We start from the raw sequence: 22,272 nt of genomic DNA, 5'->3' as shown, positions 1-22,272 counted from the left end.
CAGCCCGAGGGTGCACCCATTGTTCACCCACCTCTTTGTGCCTTCTGACAGATAAGAACCACCATTTATAGAGCACCTACTCTGTGCCAGGCACTGTACTATAAGCATGTTTGTGAATTAGCTCTTTAAGCCTCACAGCAACCCCACCAAGTGGGTATCATTCCCATTTCCCAGAGGGGGAAACTGCAGTGAGTGGAGATGACTTGTTCAAACAAGCTGGGAAGGGGGCAGTACCAGGACCTGAAGCACAGGTCTTTCTGAATCTAAGGACTATGTTCTTGCCACTACATCACTGTCAGTTTTGCCCTGGGGTCCCAATCTCTTGATGAGCAATTTTGTAGTCCTGCCGTCCTGGGGAAGCCTGTTTCCCCTGTTCTGACACTGGAACAGAGAGAAAGACCCTTTTTACATCATCCTCACAGTGCACCCTGGGCTGTCCCTTAATTACTTCTCTTCCTCTAGCAACGTTTTAGTCTTCTTGCTTCCTCCCCATACAATGGGAGATGTGTCCACAGAAATCTCTCTATGCATATGTCTGCAGAATTGCAGAGTTTTATGAGGGTTTCCACAAACTACAGGCTAGACCACAAGTAGGTGTGTATATCTGGAGGCATGTGCATGTATTTTGAAACACCATATTGTAGTGGAAAGAACAAGGGCTTTGGAGTCAAAAAGACTTGTGATCAGTCCCCTGGCTCAAATTAAATAACATGGAAAATGCCTCGTGGTGAACATTGAGTAGCTGGGCATTATTTGATTTGTGTGTGCATGCACCTGTCTGTCAAGTGTATTTGATTGCTAGTCCTTTCCCAAAGACCCTTGACATGGACAGTATGCTCTCTCTGTGGTCTTGTGTAAGAGCCAATAGTGTGTAGAAAGAAACACCATCCTACTCTGCAGATGCCCCAGTGCATGCTGGGACTATGCTGCTGTTTGTGGTAACTGTGAATTGCCGTGGTGATGGCTGGGTTGGGAGAGACTCTTGTATCTGTTCTGAGCCTGAGTAGCACACACATTCTCTCCCCAGTTGCTCCATTTTCAGGGAAAGGCTTGGAGGGCAGCCCAGGATAACATCATGAGCTCCTCCCCATAGACCTTGGTGTCACCCTGGGGCCTGCTAGGAGCCCTACCTGCCCCCTTCCCCCCTCAAACCCTACTTGCGCACACACACACACACACACACACACACACACACACACACACACACTTCACTCTTGCAGCTGGACCCTGTTCTGTAGGAGCTAAGACAGCACGCACTCCCAGGCCCCCAGAGTAAGTTTTGGAGGGTGGCATCCTGGCTGGTATCATGTGAAGGAGAACGCTGTACTCTACTAGGACCTGGCTAGAGGTGGGTTGGACTGGAGAGTACCTTGTTCTAATTTAAACAAAGGTGCCACGTAAGATGGGAGTATTCTGAGCACGTCCTCCACTTAGGGGTATTGAGGAAGGGGATGGGCTACCAAGACTCCCTCTGCATCTTTGCCATGTCTGGGCTCTGTTTTGTCCCCAGGTCTGTCCCACACCCAGAGCAAAACATTTGACAGAGACACATGGAGGCAGCCTCCAGGGCATCTCAACTTAGCCAATAAAACAAGCCATTAGCCAGGCACGATGGCACACACCTGTAATCCCAGCACGTTGGGGGGCTGAGTCAGAAGGATCGCTTGAGCTCAGAAGTTCGAGACCAGCTTGGGCAACATGGCAAAACCCTGTCTCTACTAAAAATGCAAAAATTAGCCGGACGTGATGGGGCATGCCTGTAGTCCCAGCTACTCAGGAGGCTAAGGTGGGAGAATCGCTCAAAACCAGGGAAGTTGAGCCTGCAGTGAGCCGTGATCATGCCACTCCATCCCAGGAGACAGAGTAAGACCCTGTCTCAAAAAAAAAAAAACAAAACCCATTGAACTCTTAGGTTACTTTTCTCATTATCACAGAGTAGCGGAAGCCCTAGATACCTTCACCCCATCCCTGATGCTCACCCTCACAGGAGATGGTGAGAAAGGGGTGAAGCTTAGTTATGGGTTGGTGGTCAGAGGTGGGGTAAGGTGAAGATCAGGAGTGGATGAGGGTTGAGAGGTGAAGTAAATTCCCTTGGAAATGTAACTTACTCATATTTTTAAGCTAAAATGTAAAAATTCACCTTCAGGGTCATGGGTGTGAATGTCAGATTGGCTCCTCAATCTAGGCCCCCTCTGCAGCCTCTGGAGCTCTGGAGGCCTTTCTTTTATACACAGGTAAGTCCTCTTGGCCTGGAGCTGTGGCTGTACCACCCCGGGAACGTGTCTGTCACCTAGCAATGTGGACGAAGCCAGACTTACCAGGGGCCCCAACCCTCCAGACCCACCCTGGGCTGAGCCTTGGAGAAGCAGAGCGGCATACCCACGATGGCCACCAGGGGCCACTGCTGGGGCACAGAGGGAGCTGTAGGGTGTAGCCTCTGCAGGGCCCCTCCAGCCTGGTAGCAGAGACCAGATCCTGGTCACCCCCAAGGAAACCAAACCCTGCCCTAACCTCCTCCCCTGTATGCCCCAAATCTATACCTGTGGGGAAGCTGCCTGGAGTCAAGTGTTCTTCCATTCGCATCTCTGTGATCTCCAGCTAGTCCCTACTTCCTGGACCTCAGCCTCCCAGCTCTCCAGAGACACAGCAGGATTAAGCGACTTTCAAGGACTCTTGTGGTTTGGCAAGTCTGGGAGACTCTGAAATAGTCCTACCACACTCTGCTGATGTGGAATTGAGGAAGGGGCTAGGATAGAGGTCTTTGAGGGAAGAGATATGGAGAAAGAGGGTCAAACCTGTGACCTAGATTATCTATGACTCCCATCTGGAGCATCTGGGGCATTAGGGAATGACTCTCCTGAGGCTACTGTGTGGTTTAAACATTTTTCCTTAAAAAAAAAAAAAAAGACATTTTCCTAATGTGACATGTATGTATCCCTTTACTTTTTTTCATGGGTTTTTGGAAATTTTAAAAAATTGTGGTAGCATCCATTCTTGAAATGTGCACTAAGCATCTTCTTTGTTTTGTTTTTTTTTTTTTGAAACAGGGTCTCACTCTGTTGCCCAGGCTAGAGTACAGTGGTGTGATCATAGTTCATTACAGCATTGAACTCTTGGGCTCAAGTGATCTTCCTGCCTCAGCCTCCCAAGTAGCTAGTATTACAGGCTTGAGCCACCTGGCCAATTTTTTTATTTTTGTTTTTTATAGAGACAGGATCTCCCTGTGTTGCCCAGGCTGGTCTCAAACTCCTGGCCTGAAGCGATCCTCTGGCCTCGGTCTCCCACAGTGCTGGGATTATAGGCATGAGCCACTGCTTGCAGCCTAAGCGCCTCCTATACAACAGTCACCATGCTTGATGCTAGTGGTGCAGAGATGCCCTGTGATATATCAAGACAAGTATGAGTTTCTTCCTGGGCTCAACTCTGCCTTGTGCTACATGCTAGGTGTGTGACCTTGGGCAGTTTACTTGTTCTCTCTGAGTCTCAGTTTTCTCATCTGTTAAATGGGGCAGTAGCACAAATCTCCCAGAAATGTTGCAAGGATTCAAGTAGATAATGCATGCAAAGGGTCTGGCACACACAGAAGTCTCTGAGTAACTCTTGATCACCTTCCTCTTTGGGAATACACACCCCTTGGAGATGTGTGTGCCTGTCCCTCATGTCTGCCAAGCCCATAAAAAGCATCACCCTGGGCCAGAAACCCACACCTTGGCACCATGTTCTTAGTCCCCACATAGGCATTTTAGAATTCAACTTTATTTCTTGGCGAGTCTAAAAAATTGACCCTGTCTGTGTTTCATGCCAAGCCATCAATTAAAGCCATGGAGCAGCTTACAAGGTGACACTTGCCAGGATAAATAGGCATTGGCGGCCACGGAAGTGATGCCAGGACTGGGGATAGAGCTTAGGCCACTGGCATTGTGGCCTGCCATTTGTCCCTGATCCTTGCCACCAGCATGGAGGCCTGGATTCATGGTGCTGACCATGAGAGGATGTGGGGGTGGAGAAGCTCCCCCTGGGAGGGGAAAGGAGGGATGGCTGGGCTTGGGTGTGGAGCTAGTTCTCAGAAAAGGTGCCCAAAAGGCTCTGGAGAGGGCATTGCAGGCTCCCTGCCCGCCCCACCCAGCCTCCCCTCCCTGACAAGACAGTCAAGCAGCTGCCTGCCAGCCGGCCTGAGCTTAGTCTTGGGGGAATAAAAACCTCTTGAAGAGATTCAGAAATGTTCCCTTTGGCAGCTAAAAAAAACCTTACACTCCTGCTGAGTCTGTGGGCTGAGGAGGGACGGAGGGGGCGTTTGGCCTCTGCAGCAGCGGCAGAAGGCTTGCGGATGGAGGGGAAAAGGGAGCAGCCTGGAGAGCCAGAGTTCTTGGGTTTTCTCTGTTGTTTTGCCATCATCTTTCTGTCACTCCCTGACTCTCTCCTGCAGATTGTCTTTTAGGGAGGTACTGGGGGACTTGGTTCCATTCATGACTTTAGGTCCCAAAATGAAAGATAAGCCATGGGGCAGGGCCAGCTTCTCTTCATTATACTGTCCTCAGGGCCCAGGGTGGTGCCTGATGTGAAGTAAGTGCTTGATAAAGATTCATTGGATGAACTGAAGGAAGGAAGAACATTCTTTGAGTTCCTTCATGCTCAAGCACCTCTCAGTCATTTGGACGTTATTTTCACCCTGTTTGCTGTTGTAGATTCTCATCCGTCCAGGCTAATATCTGGACACCAGGGTTGAATACAATGGCTCTTGGTGATTTGGGATTCTGAGGATTGGGCCACACCCATGCATCCTTCTCACTCAGGATTGCACCACTTGTGTGGGGGCTGCCCAGAGCTCACTTCAAGCTCCAGAAAATGACTGCTCATCCCTTCCACCTCCCACCAGCCACCTCACCTTTAGGAGACTAAAGGAGACTATATCTGAACTAACTTCCTGGGACCCCATAGAGCAACCCCAGATATTACCAGTCAGTGCCTGGGTTTAGGTGTACTGAAGCCAGCTTGTACCAGTTCCCCAGAGCCAATTGTTAGCCCCTCTTCCTAACTCTGTGGTCAGTGACATCAGATTGGTAGATTGAAAGTGGCCATGATAGGAGGCTTTATACCAGGGAAATTGGCAAACACCACACATCAGTGTCCCCTTCCTCTGAGAGCCAGTTGTTAAACATTTACCAGCACAACCCTGGATAGGGGGTTTCAGGCAGATGTTCCAGCTCATCTCAACCACGAGAAATCTTGCCCAGGACCTCTGCTATGAGAAGCAGGGCCTCCCCAAAACAAAGCCAGAGGTAGAGGCAGTTCCTTGGGGGCTCTGAAAGGAGTGCACAGACACAGAAAGCCATGCCTGTACCCCCTGCCAGGGTCTGGGGTTCAGAGGGCTCAATGGCACATGTCCAGGGCCTTTGAGAGGGCCCATTCTGTTGGTTGTCTTTGGGAAAGGGAGGAGGAAGGTGACTATCATGGCCCAGGGACTAGCCTCCTGGGGACACTGTCAATCTCCACTTCCTGACCCCCAGGATCCCAGCACTAAGTCCTCTTCACTCACCCAGCTCTTCCTTCTCTCCCTACCAGACCCAGAGTCCCAGAGAAAGAGGACAGTGCAGAATGTCCTGGATCTCCGGCAGAACCTGGAAGAGACCATGTCCAGCCTGCGAGGGTCCCAGGTGACTCACAGGTAAGCTCAAGCTGCAGAGAGGGTCATGCCCTCTGCCTTCCTGGCTCTCCACCCCATTCTGGAGGGCAGGGCCCCCGGGTCCCTCCACACACCTCTGCCAGGTCAGCCAGGTGGCCTGATGCGTGGAGCCACTGCAGAAGGAGGAGGAAATCCATTTATCTCAACAAGAGAAGCTTGGCTTTGTCTTCTGTCTGCTTGTGCCTGAACATTTCATTTCATTTCAGCAAATCAGCTTGAAAATCACTAGCTTAGGAGCCAGGAAGTGGAAGCCATTACACAGCTCAATGTGTGATCTTTGATAGTCAGTCTCCTTCATTAGACCTCTGTCTCCTCAATCTGTCAAGAGAAGGTTTACTAAATGCTCTCTTCCTGTTCCTAAGTCTCCATTAAACTAGGGGTCTAGAATCAATTCCCTTCTCAACACCTGGGTCTTTTCACTCTTGTGTCAGTTAGGTGCCCCCTGGCCTCTTCTACGAGCCACTGAGGGAGGCTTGAGTGCTCAACAGGGCCCACACGGTGTCACCCAGCTCCATGCCCTCTTAGGTGTGTCCCCCTAGCCCACTCCCTGCAGAGACCTCATAGCCTCCAGCTGCATGGGGCACTCAGCCTTCCCACGGCACCTCTCTCTGGAGCAAAGTCCTGGCCACAGGCTCTGCTGTGACTCAGAATTTCCCTTGCTGGCTCCTTGGACTGCCCAGATGAGCTCATGCTGTCAGCTCCAAGTGGGGCAGAGGGCTGGGCTAAGCTCTGGGGACAGCGGGAGGGAGAACAGACAGCCAGATTGGGAAATCATGGGGGGTGTGGGGCAGGAAGGCTGTGTGAGGGCTAGGAAGCCTCCTCAGTTAGACTGGAAGTAGATTCCTCTCCAACTCCTGGGGCTGGAAAATTAAGAGCAAAGTTGGGACACAGGGGCAGTGGAAAAGGACTTTATTTAGCCCAGGGTGTGGCCATTTGGGATTCTGAGGATGGGACCACACCCATGGACATATTTACATACCACCGATGACAAAGAACTCATTACCTTTCTTTTTTTATTTTTAACATAGGCTTTTTTTAAATTTTGTTATTATTTTTAAAGACCGAGTCTCATTCTGTCGCCCACTGCCTCAGCCTCCCGAGTAGCTGGGATTACAGCCGTGTGCCATCACGCCCAGCTAATTTTTCTATTTTTAGTAGAGATGGGGTTTCACCATGTTGGCCAGGCCAGTCTCGAACTCCTGGCCTCAAGTGATCCACACGCCTTGGCCTCCCAAAGTGCTGGGATTACAGGCGTGAGCCACCGCGCCCGGCCAACTCACTACCTTTCAGTCACCCCGGTGCATTGTGGGATTGCAGCGACTCTGATGTGGAACTGCACTTAGTCTTAAGTAGCTTTCAGCCATTGGCTCTAGTTCTTCCTGCTTAGATGACCCTTCTCCTTCTCCTTCCTTGTACTACTCCTCCCCCTATCCCCAGCCCATGCCCGCATCTTGGAAACTCAGCCCTTTACTCCCAGACATCTCGAGTATTTTAAATGGTAAGATAAATCAAAACTCTCTGGGGATTACCTCTGCTCATGCCAGCAGAACCCTGACTACTGAAAGGGAGGCGACCAAGGAAGTCCTGGAAAAAGGTGGATGGTGGGGGCTCCAGGACCCCCTTACATCTGTCCCTTACCGCCATCCCTCATAGCCCCAAGCCCCCAGCAGGAGCCCAAGTGAAGCAGGGATCTGGCAGAGCTTGGCTTATCAGTTTAGGACCCAGCGGATGAAATCTTGGACATCTGCCTTCCCCCATCCAAGGAAATTGTTGGAACATCTCTCAGCACCAAGTCACCCACCAGCCTCATGCCAAAGACACCAGAAAGTGCTTAGTTGCTGAGAGGGCCACACCCCGAATGACTCACTCACAGGAGTAGGAGAGAAGTAGCAGCTCCAGCCTCCTGGTGCCACTGACTCAGAGCAGCCAGCCCCCAGCCCCTCCGTTAAGCCGGACAGCTTGACCCTAGGCAGGCGCTATTGGTTTTCTGCTTCTAGTGGGAAAGGGGAGGCTTCAATCAAGCCTTTTGCATAATGCTGACTGGTTTAGGGGGAGCGTCTAGGGCCTCTGGCTTCTGCCTCCCTTTATAGGAAAGGAACCAAGAGCCCCGGAGCTGGTTTTTCTGTTTACTGTGGACCTAGAGCCACTTCCTCTCTTAGGCTTTGGTTTATATTATTCCTGTTCCACACTGATAGCCAAAACAATGATTCCCTGACTTTTTATGGCTCTTTTTTTTTTTTTTTTGAGACAGAGTCTCACTGTCTCCCAGGCTGGAGTGCCTTGGCATGATCTCAGCTCACTGCAACCTCTGTCTCCCAGGTCAAGTGATTCTTCTGCCTCAGCCTCCGAAGTAGCTGGGACTACAGGTGCGTGCCACCACAACGGCTAATTTTTGTATTTTTAGTAGAGATGGGGTTTCACCATGTTGGCCAGGCTGGTCTAGAACTCCTGACCTCAGGTAATCCACCCACCTCGGCCACCCAAAGTGCTGGGATTACAGGCGTGAGCCACCACGCCCTGCCGGCTCTTTTACTTTTTAAAGGGCTTTCTATCAATGAGCCCTTCCCTTAGCCCTGGAAGTAGACAGGATATATACATACTCCCTGGGTTAGAGAATGAGACTGGGGGCAGGGAGGCACCTGCCAGAGTCACGCTGGCTGATGAGGGTAGGTTCTGTACTCTGCATGCTCAGAACCCATGCCAGCTGTGTGCCAGGCACAGCGCTGGGCACTGGCTCCCCAGAACACACACAAGCTTCATCCTCGGAGCTTATGGTGCAGTGTGTGCTTCCTGCAAGGCTGTTTTCACCCAGCAACTCCCAGGATAACTGGATTCCATTCCTTTTCAGAAGCCTTTACTCCTGTGCTGCTTCCTCAATTTCTACTGGTTCATTTCCCCCAGCGAGGAGAGTCTGGGTCAGACTGTGGCTGGAGAGGAAATGAAACTGTGTCCTCCCCAGAGAAAGGCAAGCCTGAAGGGTGGGTGCAGGGCTGGAATTCAAGAACTGAGGATCTGAGCTAGAATCCCCCTCATCAAGCTTAGGTCTAGAGATGTCTAGAGATGTGTTTGGGGGAACTGAAAAAAAAAGAGAGAGCTGTGGAATAGGGGAAGAGGCACTTTTAGTACAAATAACTAAACAGGGGCAGGCCAGGAATAGAATTGAGGAACCCAGATGCTGAGTGCAGCCCTCACTCACACACTAGTATATAACCATGGTGTAGGCTAACTACCCAAACCAGCTTCCCTGGAGATCCCCGCCACCCTCTTAGTATGGTTAGCATCATCCTCTTCCTCCCGTGTCTCATCCCGTGGTCAAGGTCAGCTTGCTTTTATCAAGCACTTACTGCACAGGGCGCTGAACTGAGTTTTCTGATGAGAACTTCCTTGCTTTTTACTCACACATCCATCGTGGGTTTGCTCCTCTTTGATTCATTCTAGAGCACCAGCTCTAGGCCAGGTGCCATGCAAAGTGCTGAAATACAGTGGTGAGTGAGCAAGGCAGACAAAGTCGCACCATCACTACAGTCTCTGGCTTCGGGGAACATCGGTTTCTGTCCAAGGAGATGTGATGTCTAGGTCCACAGTAATTAGAAGCCGAAACAAGACACTGTATGAGGCAGAGCTGCAGAACACAAAGGGGTTCCTAAAGGGCTGCCAGAAGCAGGGTGCAGTGGCTCACGCCAGTAACCCCAGCACTGTGGGAGGCCGAGGTGGGAGGATTGCTTGAGTTCAGGAGTTCGAGACCAGCCTGGACAACATGGCAAAACCCCATCTCTATAAAAAATACAAAAATTAGCCGGATGTGCTCATGTGTGCCTGTCGTCCCTGCTACTTTGGGGCTGAGGCAGGAGGGTCACTTGAGCTCGGGAGGTCAAGGCTGCAGTGAGCCGTGTTTGCACCGCTACACTCCAGCCTAGGCAACAGAGTGAGACCCTGTCTCAAAAATAAATAAATAAGTAAAAAGAGTTGGCAGGGCCAGGAGGGGAGCCGCTGGGCATGGACCCGGTCAGGAAGCCCTCCAGAGGGCCAGAAGCAGCTGCCACTGATTGCCCTGACTGGCCAGGGCCTCCCCCATCTTGCCCACAGGACTACTGCCAGGACCCCAGCACACTCAGTTTCAAGAGCGTTTGGATCCCTCAAGTTCTGCTGGTTAGAAAATAAGACCGTATTTTCTCAGGTCCAATAGAGACAACTTTGGAAATTTTTCTTCTTTTCAAGGAACTTGATAGAAACCAGAATGGAAAAATCAATGTCCCACTCCCATTCCAGCCCCCAAAGTGGCTAAGCAATGGATGTGTTCACAGAGCAGTGATTGCTTGGGCTCATGTAACTCATGTCCAGCCACAGATTGCCTCAGTTGCCCCAGCTTTCTTGGCCACCAAACCCCGTTTCGCTTACTTAGTCCTGTCTGGCTTAATTAGGATAAGTTATGGAGACCCTGCCTGAGGCTGATTTGGGCTGGCCCCACTGCTAGGCTAGATGGAATTATGGGTCTCTGCCTGAACCCAAGTCCAAGCCACCCCTTCAACCAGATTCCAGTTGTATTTCCTCTCTGCAGCCCGCCTGGCCCTATCTCCTTCCCTAGTCCCCCAGGTTCCCCTAGTCTCAGGCCATCCAACACTCACCTGGGCATTGCTCCCTTGGCCTGGTCTAGCAGGGCCTGAGGCTTGAGACTCCGGACATTTGGCTTCACCCCCATGTCTGGTTCCCTGTGTCCTCTCCTTTGTCCAGTTAAGGCTGCTTCTATTCTCTGGGGAGGCTCTACTTCCCCTGCTGCCCTAGGCCTGTGGCTTGGACTAGTCTTACTGGGGACCTGCCATACATCCCAGATTCCCAAAGCTTTTCCTATACTCTCTGCACTCTACTTCAGCTTTCCTATATCTGATGTTTGGGAATCAGCTAGCCCTCAGCTAATTACTAGAAGATAGGTGATGGACACACCATTAACAAAATGACCAAGGCCTTCTAAGCTCAAGTGACCAGTCTCTCCCACTTGCCTCCAGGTCTGTTGACCCCTTCCATATACCAGGCACTGTGTTCTGTCTGTACATATGTGATCCTTACAACTCTATAAGGTAGATGTTATGCCATTATCCCCATTGTACATATGGGGAAACTGAAGCTTTAGTTATTTACTTTCCTTGAGCTCCTTTACTAACAAATAGCAAAAAAAGAATTCAAACCTAGGTCATATTACACAATCTAGGCTCTTAACAGTATACAGGATTTCTTCCCTAGCCACTTAAGATCATTTCCTTTGTCAAACAGATAACGTATCACAAAGGTAACACACAACCAGAGGCCTCATGGAGGAGGTGGAGCTTGGGCAGGTGGGGAGGAGGTGACAGGGCCTGTGGGTGGAGGGGAGGCATTGCTGGGGTGCGTGTGAGGGGACAGGGCACACGGCGGCTGTGCCAAGGACTAAGTAGGGCCTTCTGCTCTCCACCCAGCTCCCTGGAGATGACCTGCTACGACAGCGATGACGCCAACCCACGCAGTGTGTCCAGCCTCTCCAACCGCTCGTCCCCTCTGTCATGGCGCTATGGCCAGTCCAGTCCGCGGCTGCAGGCTGGTGACGCGCCCTCTGTGGGTGGGAGCTGCCGCTCGGAGGGGACGCCCGCCTGGTACATGCACGGCGAACGGGCCCACTACTCCCACACCATGCCCATGCGCAGCCCCAGCAAGCTCAGCCATATCTCCCGCCTGGAGCTGGTCGAATCCCTAGACTCGGATGAGGTGGACCTCAAGTCCGGCTACATGAGCGACAGTGACCTCATGGGCAAGACCATGACGGAGGATGACGACATCACTACCGGGTAAGCGCAGGGGCTTCTTGGATGGCGGGGGAGGATGGTGGAAAGACCACTGGGATGCGACGCCTTAAAAGTGGAGTGGAACCCAAAACAGGGGTTTTGGTTTGCTGTGCTGCTATGAAAGTACACAAAAGTGTGTTGTGTACACTTTGTGATTGCCTCTGAAATTCGATGTGGTTTATTCTAGACTTGGGTGTGGTGTGGGCAGGGCCTACATCCGAGGAGCTGATTGGTCAATGAAGGCGCCTCCCTCTCATTGGTCTCTGTGGCTGTCATTCTGTCACCCTCCTCCCTGGCTCTTTGCCCTCAATAAACTGGCTCAAAGAGCCTTGGAAAAGCATTTTATTCCCAGCTCTTATGCGAACTCTGTGTAGACCCTGGACAACTAAATCTGCTTTCCCATTTGCAAAAAAAAAAAACCAAAAAGGTTATTAACATCGTATCTGTCTACCTAAGAAGAGAAAATGAGAGCTTGTGGGTGAAATCGCTAGTCAAACAGTGAGTAGCAGCAGTAGCTCCACTTCCTTTGCCAGGGGTTCCTAACCCCTCAGTTCCCTATCCGACCCCTGTGGTCCTCGGTGTCTGCTCCTTGGGTTTCTTCCTGTGCAAACCTTCTACCAATCATGCAACTTCCTAATCCCTACCCAGCGTGTCAAATCCTTCTTTCCTGCCTTTTGCCCTGCAGGGACCCTCATCTTCTTATATTTTTCTGCCTTAATTGACAGAGTTGTGCCTATGCCTTCCAACCTTGGAAGAGTTGGCCAGGACCCCAAGCCCCCAGCACTTCATTCTGGCTGTCCTCTCCTGGTCTGGGAGGATAGAAGAGAGGATAGGAAGAATGAAGTGCTGGGCGCTTAGGGGGATCCTGGCCAACTCTTCCAAGCCCAGAGACAGGAGAGAGAGGCAGTGGTTCTGGAAGCTTCTCTGGAGCACCTCTTAGCCTACTGCCACTTCCACTCTCCCTTCTTGGTTTGCTGGTGCCCTCCTCTGCCAAGGGGCCATACAAGTAGCAGCAGCACCCCTTCCCTTCCTTCTCAGGGACTTAATATCTTACTGCCAGGGCCTGCCTCTCCCCAATAAAAATCCCAGACTTCAAGGGAGTGGAAAGTAGCCTCTCCTCGGAAAAGACCAGAGCCAAGCTCCAGGCCATCCACTGTTCCCCACCCCCATCTCCACCCCTGCAGAGAACTTGGAGGGATCTGGTTAGGGCTTGTCCAGCTGATGAGGCTGCTCTGGAGCAAAACAACTGACGCATGAATGGAGTTGTTTACTGCCTGTTAAATCCCAGGGGCCAGCCCAACCTCGTGCTCACGCTCAGATCCGCCAGCCTGGAGCTGGGACCAGAGAAAAGCCATGCAGTGCACAGATCCTGAGCTCCTTCTGTGGTCAGAGGCCTGTGCTGGGCAGGAAGGAGAGCCAAGGTGTGTGAGGAGCTGCTCCACACAGCCTCTGCCCTAGGAAGCTGCCAGGGACTGCCTGAGGAAGTGTCAGGTTACTGCCCTCCTCTGAGAATCCCAGGAGGGTGCAGAGGGTGGCACAAGCCCTGCGGGGCTGAGTCTTTAGAAAGTCCCCCATGTGTTAGAAGAACCATAGCCCTAGACCCTAGGGAGCTTCCAGACAGGGGAAGTGATAGGGCCCCTGCCCAGCACAGCTCCCGGATTGATGGAGGTGATGGGACCCCTGCCCAGCACAGCTCCCAAACTGATGGAAACGAGATCCCTCTGAGAGCCCTTCACCCCACCAACCCACCTGATGGCCATGGCAGAAAATACCCCAAGTGTTGAAAGGTACAGGAGCCCTGCTTGGAGACGTCGCAGTCTGAGGAAGGTGGCAGGACCTCTGGCTCTTAACTAGCTGTATGAGCTTGAGCAAACTGGTTCACCTCCCCAGGCTTTATTTCATTTGTCTATCTGTCAAATGCAGATAACAGTAGAACTTATCTCAGGGTTCTGATGAGGATTCAATGGGTTAATATATGTAAAGTACTTAGAATAATTCCTGGCTCATTGTAAATGCTCACTAAATGATAGCTATTATTTTTGTTGCTATATTATTTTTGTTGTTATTAGAGTCCCAGACTGATGGAGAGACATGATTCTTACCGTCAGGGGTGTGTAGTCTGACCAGAGTCCCACTTACTCAGCATCAGCAGCAAAGACAGATCTAGTAGCAGCTGGTCAATCCCAGGGGCATAGATAATAGGCTGTGGGGGCATGGAATGCAGGGGGAAAGGGTAGGAAAGACCCCCTTTATCCCCCCTCTAACACCCTTGCTTTATCCTCCTTCCTCTGGACAGGATGTGTGTTCCCGAATCCATTTTTTAAAAATTAGAGTTCACCGAGACTAGCATGAATAAGAACTTGCCTTCCCTGCACAGCCCCCAGCTGTAAGCCTTGGGAAGCCTGGAGTTTGCATGGGGAACACAGAATCAATTGTTGGCATGGCAATATCCATAAAGTGGACCTTCCTGTAAACTGTGATGCTAGTTTACAAGATCATTTCACATGCATTTTTTATGGTCAACCTTCAGTTAGCAGTAACCCTTAACACGAGTTTGTTAACTTCCCTGCCGGGACTGTAAACATGGCCATCTGAGAAGTCAGAGTTGAAGGGAATCAACTTATAATCCCCAGTAATTTAATGTAAACAGTCACTCCTCGATTATGTGTTTTCATGGTTAAGTGTTGTTGTTGTTTTAATTAGTAACAGGGCAACCTGGATTCCAGCGACTCTTTAAGTGAACATGCAAACCTGAGCTGTCGTTGCTCAGCCTCCTGTTGGTCTTCTCATCCCCACTGTGGTTTCCATCTAGATGTTATAATTTAGAAAATGTCCTATTTCTTAAAAAACTGTTTTTCTAGTCATTAAAGGGGTAGGACTGTTCCCTGTAGGGATAGCTTCAGCGCTTCCCTCCACACTGCGACACCCCTGCCCACCCATCAGCCTCGGCCCACTGCAATTTACTTTCCCACCTCCCAAGAGCTCCCAGCACTGGGCCAGCAGAAAAGCTGATCTTTCCCCACTGGGTGACATAATCGGCTCCAAGCTATCCGAGTGAGCCATAAAAGATGACAGTAATTCTGGCGCTTTCTCCACACTCTGTTTATCTGCGGGGGGATCATCCCTTTGACGGCTCTTCCCAAGCCCCTGTTCAGTCTCAAGTCAGCTCTCCCTACTCCCTCCAGTGACCAGGCCCCTTTCAGGTCATTAGTCAGCAAACCAAAGAAGGCAAATTCTTCAAACTGAAGTCAGCAAACTAGAAGGAAGAAAGTGACTCTGATGCTGCTACCAGAATAATCATACATGTTTTTTAAAAAGGATTTATTTTTAAAAATTGTGGTTATATATGTATAACATAAAATTTACCATTTTATGTTAACCATTTTAAAGTGTACAGTTTAGTGGCATTCAGTACATTCACACTGCTGTGTAACCATCATCATGTCCATCTCCAGAATTCTGTCTTCTCCCCAAAGAGAAACTCTGTACCCATTAAACAGTAGCTACCCTTTCCTCCTCCCTTCAGCTCCTGGGAGCCACCATTCTACTTTTCGTCTCTATGAATTTGACTACTCTAGGTAACCCATATAAGTGGAATCATACAGTCTTTGTTGTTGTTGTTGTTTAATGACTGGCTTATTTACTTAGCATAATGTCATCAGAGAGCATTTATGTTGTAGCATTAGAATTTCATTCTTTTTTCAGGTTGAACTCTATTCTGTTGTAGGTATACACCACATTTTGTTTACCCATTCATCTGTTCATGGGTTGTTACCACCTTTTGGCTATTGTGAAGAATGTTGCTCTGAAAATTAGTGTCCAAATATTATTCAAGTCCCTGCTTTCGGTTCTTTTTGGGTATATACCTGGAAATGGAATTGCTGTATCATATGGTAATTCTATGTGTTTTTTGTTTGTTTGTTTGTTTGTTTGTTTGTTTTGAGGAACCACCATACCGTTTTCCACAATGGCTGCACCATTTGATATTTCTACCAGCAATAAATGAGGGTTCTAATTTCTCCGAATTCTCCCCAACATTTACTATTTTCTGTTTTGTTTGTATTTATAATAGCCATCCTGGCCAGGCGCGGTGGCTCACACCTGTAATCCCAGCATTTTGGGAGGCTGAGGTGGGTAGATCACTTGAGGTCAGGAGTTGGAGACCAGTCCGGCCAACTGGTGTGGGGTGAAACCCCATCTCTACCAAAACTACAAAAACTAGCTGGCATGGTGGTGCGTGCCTGTAATACCAGCTATTCGGGAGGCTGACACAGGAGAATTGCTTTAACCCAGGAGGCGGAGGTTGCAGATAGTCGAGATTGCACCACTGCACTCCAGCCTGGGCGACAGAGTGAGACTCCAACTCAAAAAAAGAAAAAACCCATCCTGATGGAGGTGAAGTGGTTATCTCATTGTGGTTTTGATTTCTGTAGTGATTAGTAATATGGAGCAGCTTTATGTACTTATTAGCTATTTGTACATCTTCTTTGGAGAGATATCTATTCAAGTCCTTTGCCCATTTTTAAATTGTGTTGTTTAATTTCTTTTTGAGTGTTAAGAGTTCTTTATATATGCTAGATATGAACCTTTTATCACATGTATGATTTGGAGATATTTTCTTTCATTCTGTGTATTGGGTTTCCTTTTCATTCTGTAGATGTATCCTTTGATGCACAAAAGCTTTTTATTTAGATGAAATCCAGTTTATCTGTTTTTTTCTTTTGTTGGCTATGCTTTGAGTGTCATATCTAAGAAATCATTGCAAAATCTAACGCCATGCAGCTTTTCCCCTACGTTTTCTTCTGAGAGTTTTATAGCTGATGGGGTTTTTTGGAAATACAAATTCTAAGCCTCAGACTTACCAATGCAGAATCTCTGCTACCCAGAAAGCCACATTTTTCTAAAGCTTCTCAGTAATTTTAGACTAGTCCATGTTCCTATCTAGTACAATAATCTTATCTACAGTATCCCTGACAGACAGTCTTTCATCCTTGGCTTGCATAGGCACAGTGATGGGAAGCTTATTCCATATCATACAGAATTAAGTTATAAGAAAGTTTCTAAATATTCAACTGAAATCTGCTTCGCTGTAACTTCTACCTATTGATTCAAATTCTGTCATCTGGGAAAAATAGAATAAGGGTGTAACTCTTCATCCAAATATTTCAACATGTTCTTAATATAGCTCAAATATTCTCTAGACCAAAAAGAAAAAGAAAAAGTCCCTAGCTTATTTCAGTACTTTTTTCAATGACCCAGTTTTTCAAACCTTTCATTGTCCTGGTCACCCTCCTCTGGAAGCTCTCAGGACGTCAATGATCCTCTTAAAATTTGGCACCTAGACTGATCACCCGCTTGACACTAGAAGTAGTCTCGCCAGGGTAATATCCAAATCATGACACTGCAGACAACTTTGAGTTGGCTGCTGACTGTCCTAGATGACAGCTCGGGCCATTTTTACCACTTGGAAATACAAAAGGAATTTGTTTTTCTAAAAATAGGAAAGTCTGGAATTTAATCTAAATAAGAAGATAAGTTTCACAGCCATCTGTCCTTCCATCCCTGGCATCCATTGGAGTGGGAGGGAAATAGAGGATGGGTACCCATACAGAGGTGGATGCAGGCACTGAGTATAGGAGGCACACGTGCCTGATGGGAGGAGGTCAGAGGGCCCTCCATCTTCTCCCTACTTTAATGTGGGTTTCCCTCTCAATGTGTCCATTTTTGTGTATGTGAATGGGTGAGCTGTGTCTGAGCTGGGTGGCAGTAATGGATGGGGACTTGCAGGCCAGTGCAGTAACACTACTGCCAAGTCCCACAACTCCAGAGGGTGCCCTTCACATTACATAGAGGTGTGAGGTCCACAGCCCTGACAGGACTGCTGTCCTGCAACCTATGCCAAGGGCCACAGGGCCTTAGACAGAGTCAGCAGGCTCCATCTTGAGTGAGTGCTGTAAGCGTGTGTCGGGAACAGAAGGATTCCTTGGCGACTTCTGCCACACCCTGGCTCTCTCATCAGGTGGCTTCCTGCCCTCCGTGTGTGGCTGGATGTTCCAGTCTTCTTATTTTTCTCTTCACCGCCCCTTCCTCCACTCCCCAGCCTGTCCTCTTGAACTGTGCTTGGGGGCTCAGAACAGATGGGATTCGTTTCCTCTTTGGCTCTGAAGTGTCCTGACGTTGAAAAATGTCAAATAAAATAAACTGTAGGCCCCTGCCTTCTCCCAGGCTGGCTCTGTGCTCCCAGAATCAGCGAGCTCAAGCCTTAAAGAGACACTTCCAGCCTTGCTGACAGGGCCCCAGCCTCTGCAGCTACCCTCCTGAGAAGGAGCTGCATTCACTGCCCTCCCACTTGGCTCATGTCTGACTCTCAGACCTCAAGATACCCAACCCAGCCACCCTCATCGATAAGAATTCTCTTGCAATGAGCACTGGGTTTATGTGGTTTGTACAAAGAGAAGAGACCCCTTTTGAATTTGAATGGACAAGGAGTAGAGTTGTCCCACTTCTTATGTCTTCTTCTGCCTTTGCCTTCTCTGTTTCCTGGTAGGTCTTTAGGAATCCCGCCTAGCGGGACAGCTGGGCCAGGCCTAGTTTTTGCTCATGGAACCCAAGGATAGAAGCAGAGAGCAGTAGGGGGCCATCCTCGGGAGGACCCAACATTCAAGTTCAGGAAGGAAACTCAGTTTCTCTCCTGAAAGGACTTCAAATCTAAAAGGGAGGTAGGCAGCCTGGGCAACAAAGTGATACCCTGGGCATGGCAGCACGTGCCTATGGATAGTCTCAACTACCTGGGAGGCTGAGACAAGAGGATCACTTGAGCCCAGGAGTTGGGGGGGCTACAGTGAGCTATGATTGTGCCACTGCACTCCAGCCCGGGTGACAGAGCAAGACTCCATCTCTTAAAAAAAAAAAACATGAATAAGTGGGCTAGGCGCAGTGGCTTATGTCTGTAATCCCAGCACTTTGGGAGTCCAGGGTGAGAGGATCGCTTGAGACCAGGAGTTCAAGACTAGGCCTGGGCAACATAGCAAGACACTGTTTCTACAAAAAAAATTAAAACTTAGCTGGGCATGGTGGCATGTGCCTGTGGTCCCAGCTACTCAGGAGGCTGAAGAGGGAGAATTCCTTGAGCCCAGGAGTTGAGGTTGCAGTGAGCTATGATCACACCCCTGCACACCAGCCTGGGCGACAAAGACCCTGTCTCTAGAAAGTTAAATAACTTTTAAAAATTAAAATAAAATAGAAAGGTAGGGTACTTATTGGGTCCACAGTAAAGGAAGCAGTATGTAGTTGAAGTAGATGATAGCTATTGCTTCATTGAAGATAATATCTAACAATTAGAATGCTGACTCCAGATTCATACACATAGCCTTGGCTGATGCTTCTTTGTGGTGTAGGGAAGAAGCACTGGGCTAATTCTGAGATCTGGAGTTCAATCCTAAGCACGGCTCTAACTTGCTGTGGCACTGAGAAAGCCACCTAGCCTCTCTGAGTCTTAGTTTGTTCATTTGTAAAAAAGGTAATCATTTTTGCCTTAAGAGGATCAAATGGAAAAGAATAGTAAGAGTGCTTTGAAAAGTATAAAGAGCTGTCAGTTTGAAATCTATTATTCTGGTTGGGCGTGGTGGCTTATGCCTGTAATCCCAGCACTTTGGGAGGCCGAGGTGGGTAGATGTCCTGAGGTCAGGAGTTCAAGACCAGCCTGACCAACAACAACATGATGAAACCCCATCTCTACTAAAAATACAAAATTAGCCAGCGTGGTGGTGCACACCTGTAATCCCAGCTGCTCAGGAGGCTGAGGCAGGAGAATCGCTTGAACCCAGGAGGTGGAAATTGTAGTGAGCCAAGATCGCACCACTGCACTCCAGCCTGGGCAACAAGAGCAAAACTCCATCTCAAAAAAAAAAAAAAAAAAAAAAAGAAATCTATTATTCCGATCTCCATGTAATGTTCTCTTCATTTAGCTGATGGCTTCTGCCTTAATTAGGGGTTGCTAGAGTATCAAAATAAGATTTCTTAAACTTGGAAGATGAGGACATTAAATTTGGGCTTTGACTTAGGTTTCAAGGAATGCTTCACAACACGGTCTTGATATTCTTTTAATCCTGTAGCGTGCAGTTAAATAAACAGACTTTTGAGAACGGGCTTATCAACACAGGCATACCACAGATGGGCAGAGCCATAGCATGGTTTAGAGTGAAGGCTCACAGCTAGGCTGCCTGTGTTTGTGTCCTGTCTCTTTTCCTTCCTAGCTCTGTGAGTTTGGATGAGTTTTTCACCTCCCTCTGCCTGTTTCCTCAGCTGAAAACTGTGGAGAGAAGTGGTGCCTATTCTGTAAGATTGATGTGAGGATTAAATTAGTTAATACTCTTACGTTAGATATCATAAATGCTGTCTTATGTTAGATATCATAAATGCTCAACAAATGCTGGCTCTCTTTCATCAGCCATTTGATGATAGACATTAGCAAGCTACTGGACCTAAGTTGTCACAGACACATTCTAGATGATAATACATTCTTTGACAAAGAATGTATTAACCTTCATGCTTGAAAATGATCTTTCTGATCCTCACAGGAAGAATGACATAATAAGTTGTTTGCCAAGAAAGATGGATTTGTCTTGACCCATTTTTACCTGTTCACACAATGTTCTCGTGCAGCAAATGGTGCCCATCTGTGGTTTAGGGTCTGGGCTGAGTATAGCATGTGCTTGTTGTGCAGATAGCTAAGCTAACTGCACACAGAGTCACACAAGTGACCATGACCTCTTTCCCATCATGACTTGGCTAATTGGGCTGTCAGTCCTTCACTCAAACATGTTTCTTGCATATGAAGAATGTCTTGGGCCGGGCACCCCCAGAAGCTGACCTTGAGACAAGGATTTGGGTGCAAGTGGTTTATTTGGCAGGTGCCCAGAAAGTGCTGACAGGAGTGGGAAAGTGAGTTAGGGGAGAGAAGGAAGCCACTACAGGCTATGTTCATGTGCAGGTTACTGCTGTGGGCAACTGGGGCTTACGGATTTCTAGGAGATGACGTGGAATACACCTCAGTGTTGCCCCACCAGAAGGGCAAGGAAGCATGGGTATTTATATGTCAGCTCCCATTCATTATTGGCTGAGGGCAGCTCCTAGAGGGCATTGGGTCTGTGTTTCAAGCGTGCTGCACATAGGCTGAGAGGAATCCCTGAGTTCGAGTCACAGGCGCCCACAGTCGTGCTCAGACAACACATACAGGAACAGTGACTGCAGGGGGCATAGGTGGGACACAAATACCACCAGTTATAAACAGGAAAGATGGGAAGGAAAGACAAGAGGAAGGTGTGGAGTTAGATTCCTGGGTCAGATGTGAACCCCTGGCTCTCAAAACACTCCTTTTTTTTTTCTTTTTCTTTTTTTTTGAGACAGGATCTCACTCTGTTGCACAGGCTAGAGTTCAGTGGTGTAATCACGGCTCATGGCAGCCTCTACCTCCTAGGCTCACGTGATCCTCCCACCTCAGCCTCCTGAGTAGCTGGGACTACAGGCACACATCACCACACTTGGCTAGTATTTAAATTTTTCTGTAGAAGTCCAGGCGCGGTGGCTCATGCCTGTAATCCCAGCACTTTGGGAGGCCGAGGCAGGTGGATCACCTGAGGTCAGGAGTTCAAGACCAGCCTGGCCAACATGGTGAAACCCCGCCTCTACTAAAAATACAAAAAAATTAGCCTGGTGTCGTGGCAGGCTCCTGTAATCCTGGCTCCTTGGGAGGCTGAGGTAGGAGAATCACTTGTACCCGGAATGTGGAGCTTGCAGTGAGCTGAGATCATGCCATTACACTCCAGCCTGGGCAAGAAGAGTGAAACTCCATTGCAAAAAAAAAAAAAAAAAAAAAAAAAAAGAAAAGAAAAGAAAAGAAAAAAAAGACATCTGTAGAGACAGGGTTTCACTATGTTGCCCAGGCTGGTCTCAAACTCCTGGGCTCAAGCAATCCCCAATCCCCCGTGAACCTCCCAAAGTGCTAAGATTACAGGTGTGAGCCACTGCACCCAGCCTCCTTAATTCTTAAAATAGTGGGCAGCACCCCTCAGTCTGTGCAGCGTTAATCTGGGTAATAGTGTCTGTTCAAACCCAGCAGGGTTGGTGAAAGGTTGGAGTAAGCCAGGTATTCCAGAGGGGCTGCTGGAGGTATTCTAGTTGCTATGGCAACTAATGCTAGCTAAGGAGTGCTCCTCCCTCTAGTGTGTCCTAGTAACCTACAATTTAGCTGCTGGAGTTTTCACCTAGTGTGATGACATGCAATTTGGTTGACAATCAGGATGGGTAAGGATCAAGGAAGCTGTTGAGATGAGCTTGGCTTTTCCCCCACCAGCTCTGCCCACCTGTCTACCTGTCCACTGTCTCCCCTCTTTAATTGTCAACCTTTTCCTTATGTTCTGTGATAAGCCAGCTGAGCTTGTGTGGTGCCTGGAAATTCCATGTAGTCTGATATTACAGAAAGAACACAAGTTTGGAAGTATGACAGGCCTGGTGTTCAGATCCCAGCTCTGAGTCTTTGGAAAAGCTGTTTATCTATTTTAAGCGAGAATACGAATATGGCAATAGGATTGTTCTTAGGATGTAGTGAAATATAGTGTATGTAATACACTTGGTGGCCGGGCACAGTGGCTCACACCTGTAATCCCAACACTTTGGGAGGCCAAGGTGGATCACTTGAGGTCGGAAGTTCGAGACCAACCTGGCCAACATGGTGAAACCCCGTCTCTACTAAAAATACAAAAATTAGCTGGGCGT

The 22,272-nt window shown here is 48.7% G+C and overlaps 1 protein-coding gene across 8 annotated transcripts in view; it reads left to right on the top strand.

Moving 5' to 3' along the window:
• Positions 1 to 22,272, top strand: part of NAV1 (neuron navigator 1) — a 305,087-nt gene that overhangs the window by 185,530 nt on the left and 97,285 nt on the right. For all 8 annotated transcript variants that reach the window (XR_010151245.1, XM_054657486.2, XM_063793802.1 and 5 more), the window contains 2 exons: positions 5,563 to 5,665; positions 11,134 to 11,499. Coding sequence is in view for 7 of the 8 variants with exons in the window: in XM_054657486.2 (XP_054513461.1) it covers positions 5,563 to 5,665; positions 11,134 to 11,499 (469 nt within the window). In the remaining variant the exon portion in view is untranslated. The remainder of the gene's footprint in view (positions 1 to 5,562; positions 5,666 to 11,133; positions 11,500 to 22,272) is intronic.

The sequence above is a fragment of the Pan troglodytes genome, chromosome 1 (assembly GCF_028858775.2).
Source record: "Pan troglodytes isolate AG18354 chromosome 1, NHGRI_mPanTro3-v2.0_pri, whole genome shotgun sequence".
In the NCBI taxonomy this organism is placed as follows: Eukaryota; Metazoa; Chordata; class Mammalia; order Primates; family Hominidae; genus Pan; species Pan troglodytes.
Note: the sequence above shows the minus strand (reverse complement) of the source record. Positions and strands in the feature narration are given on the sequence as shown.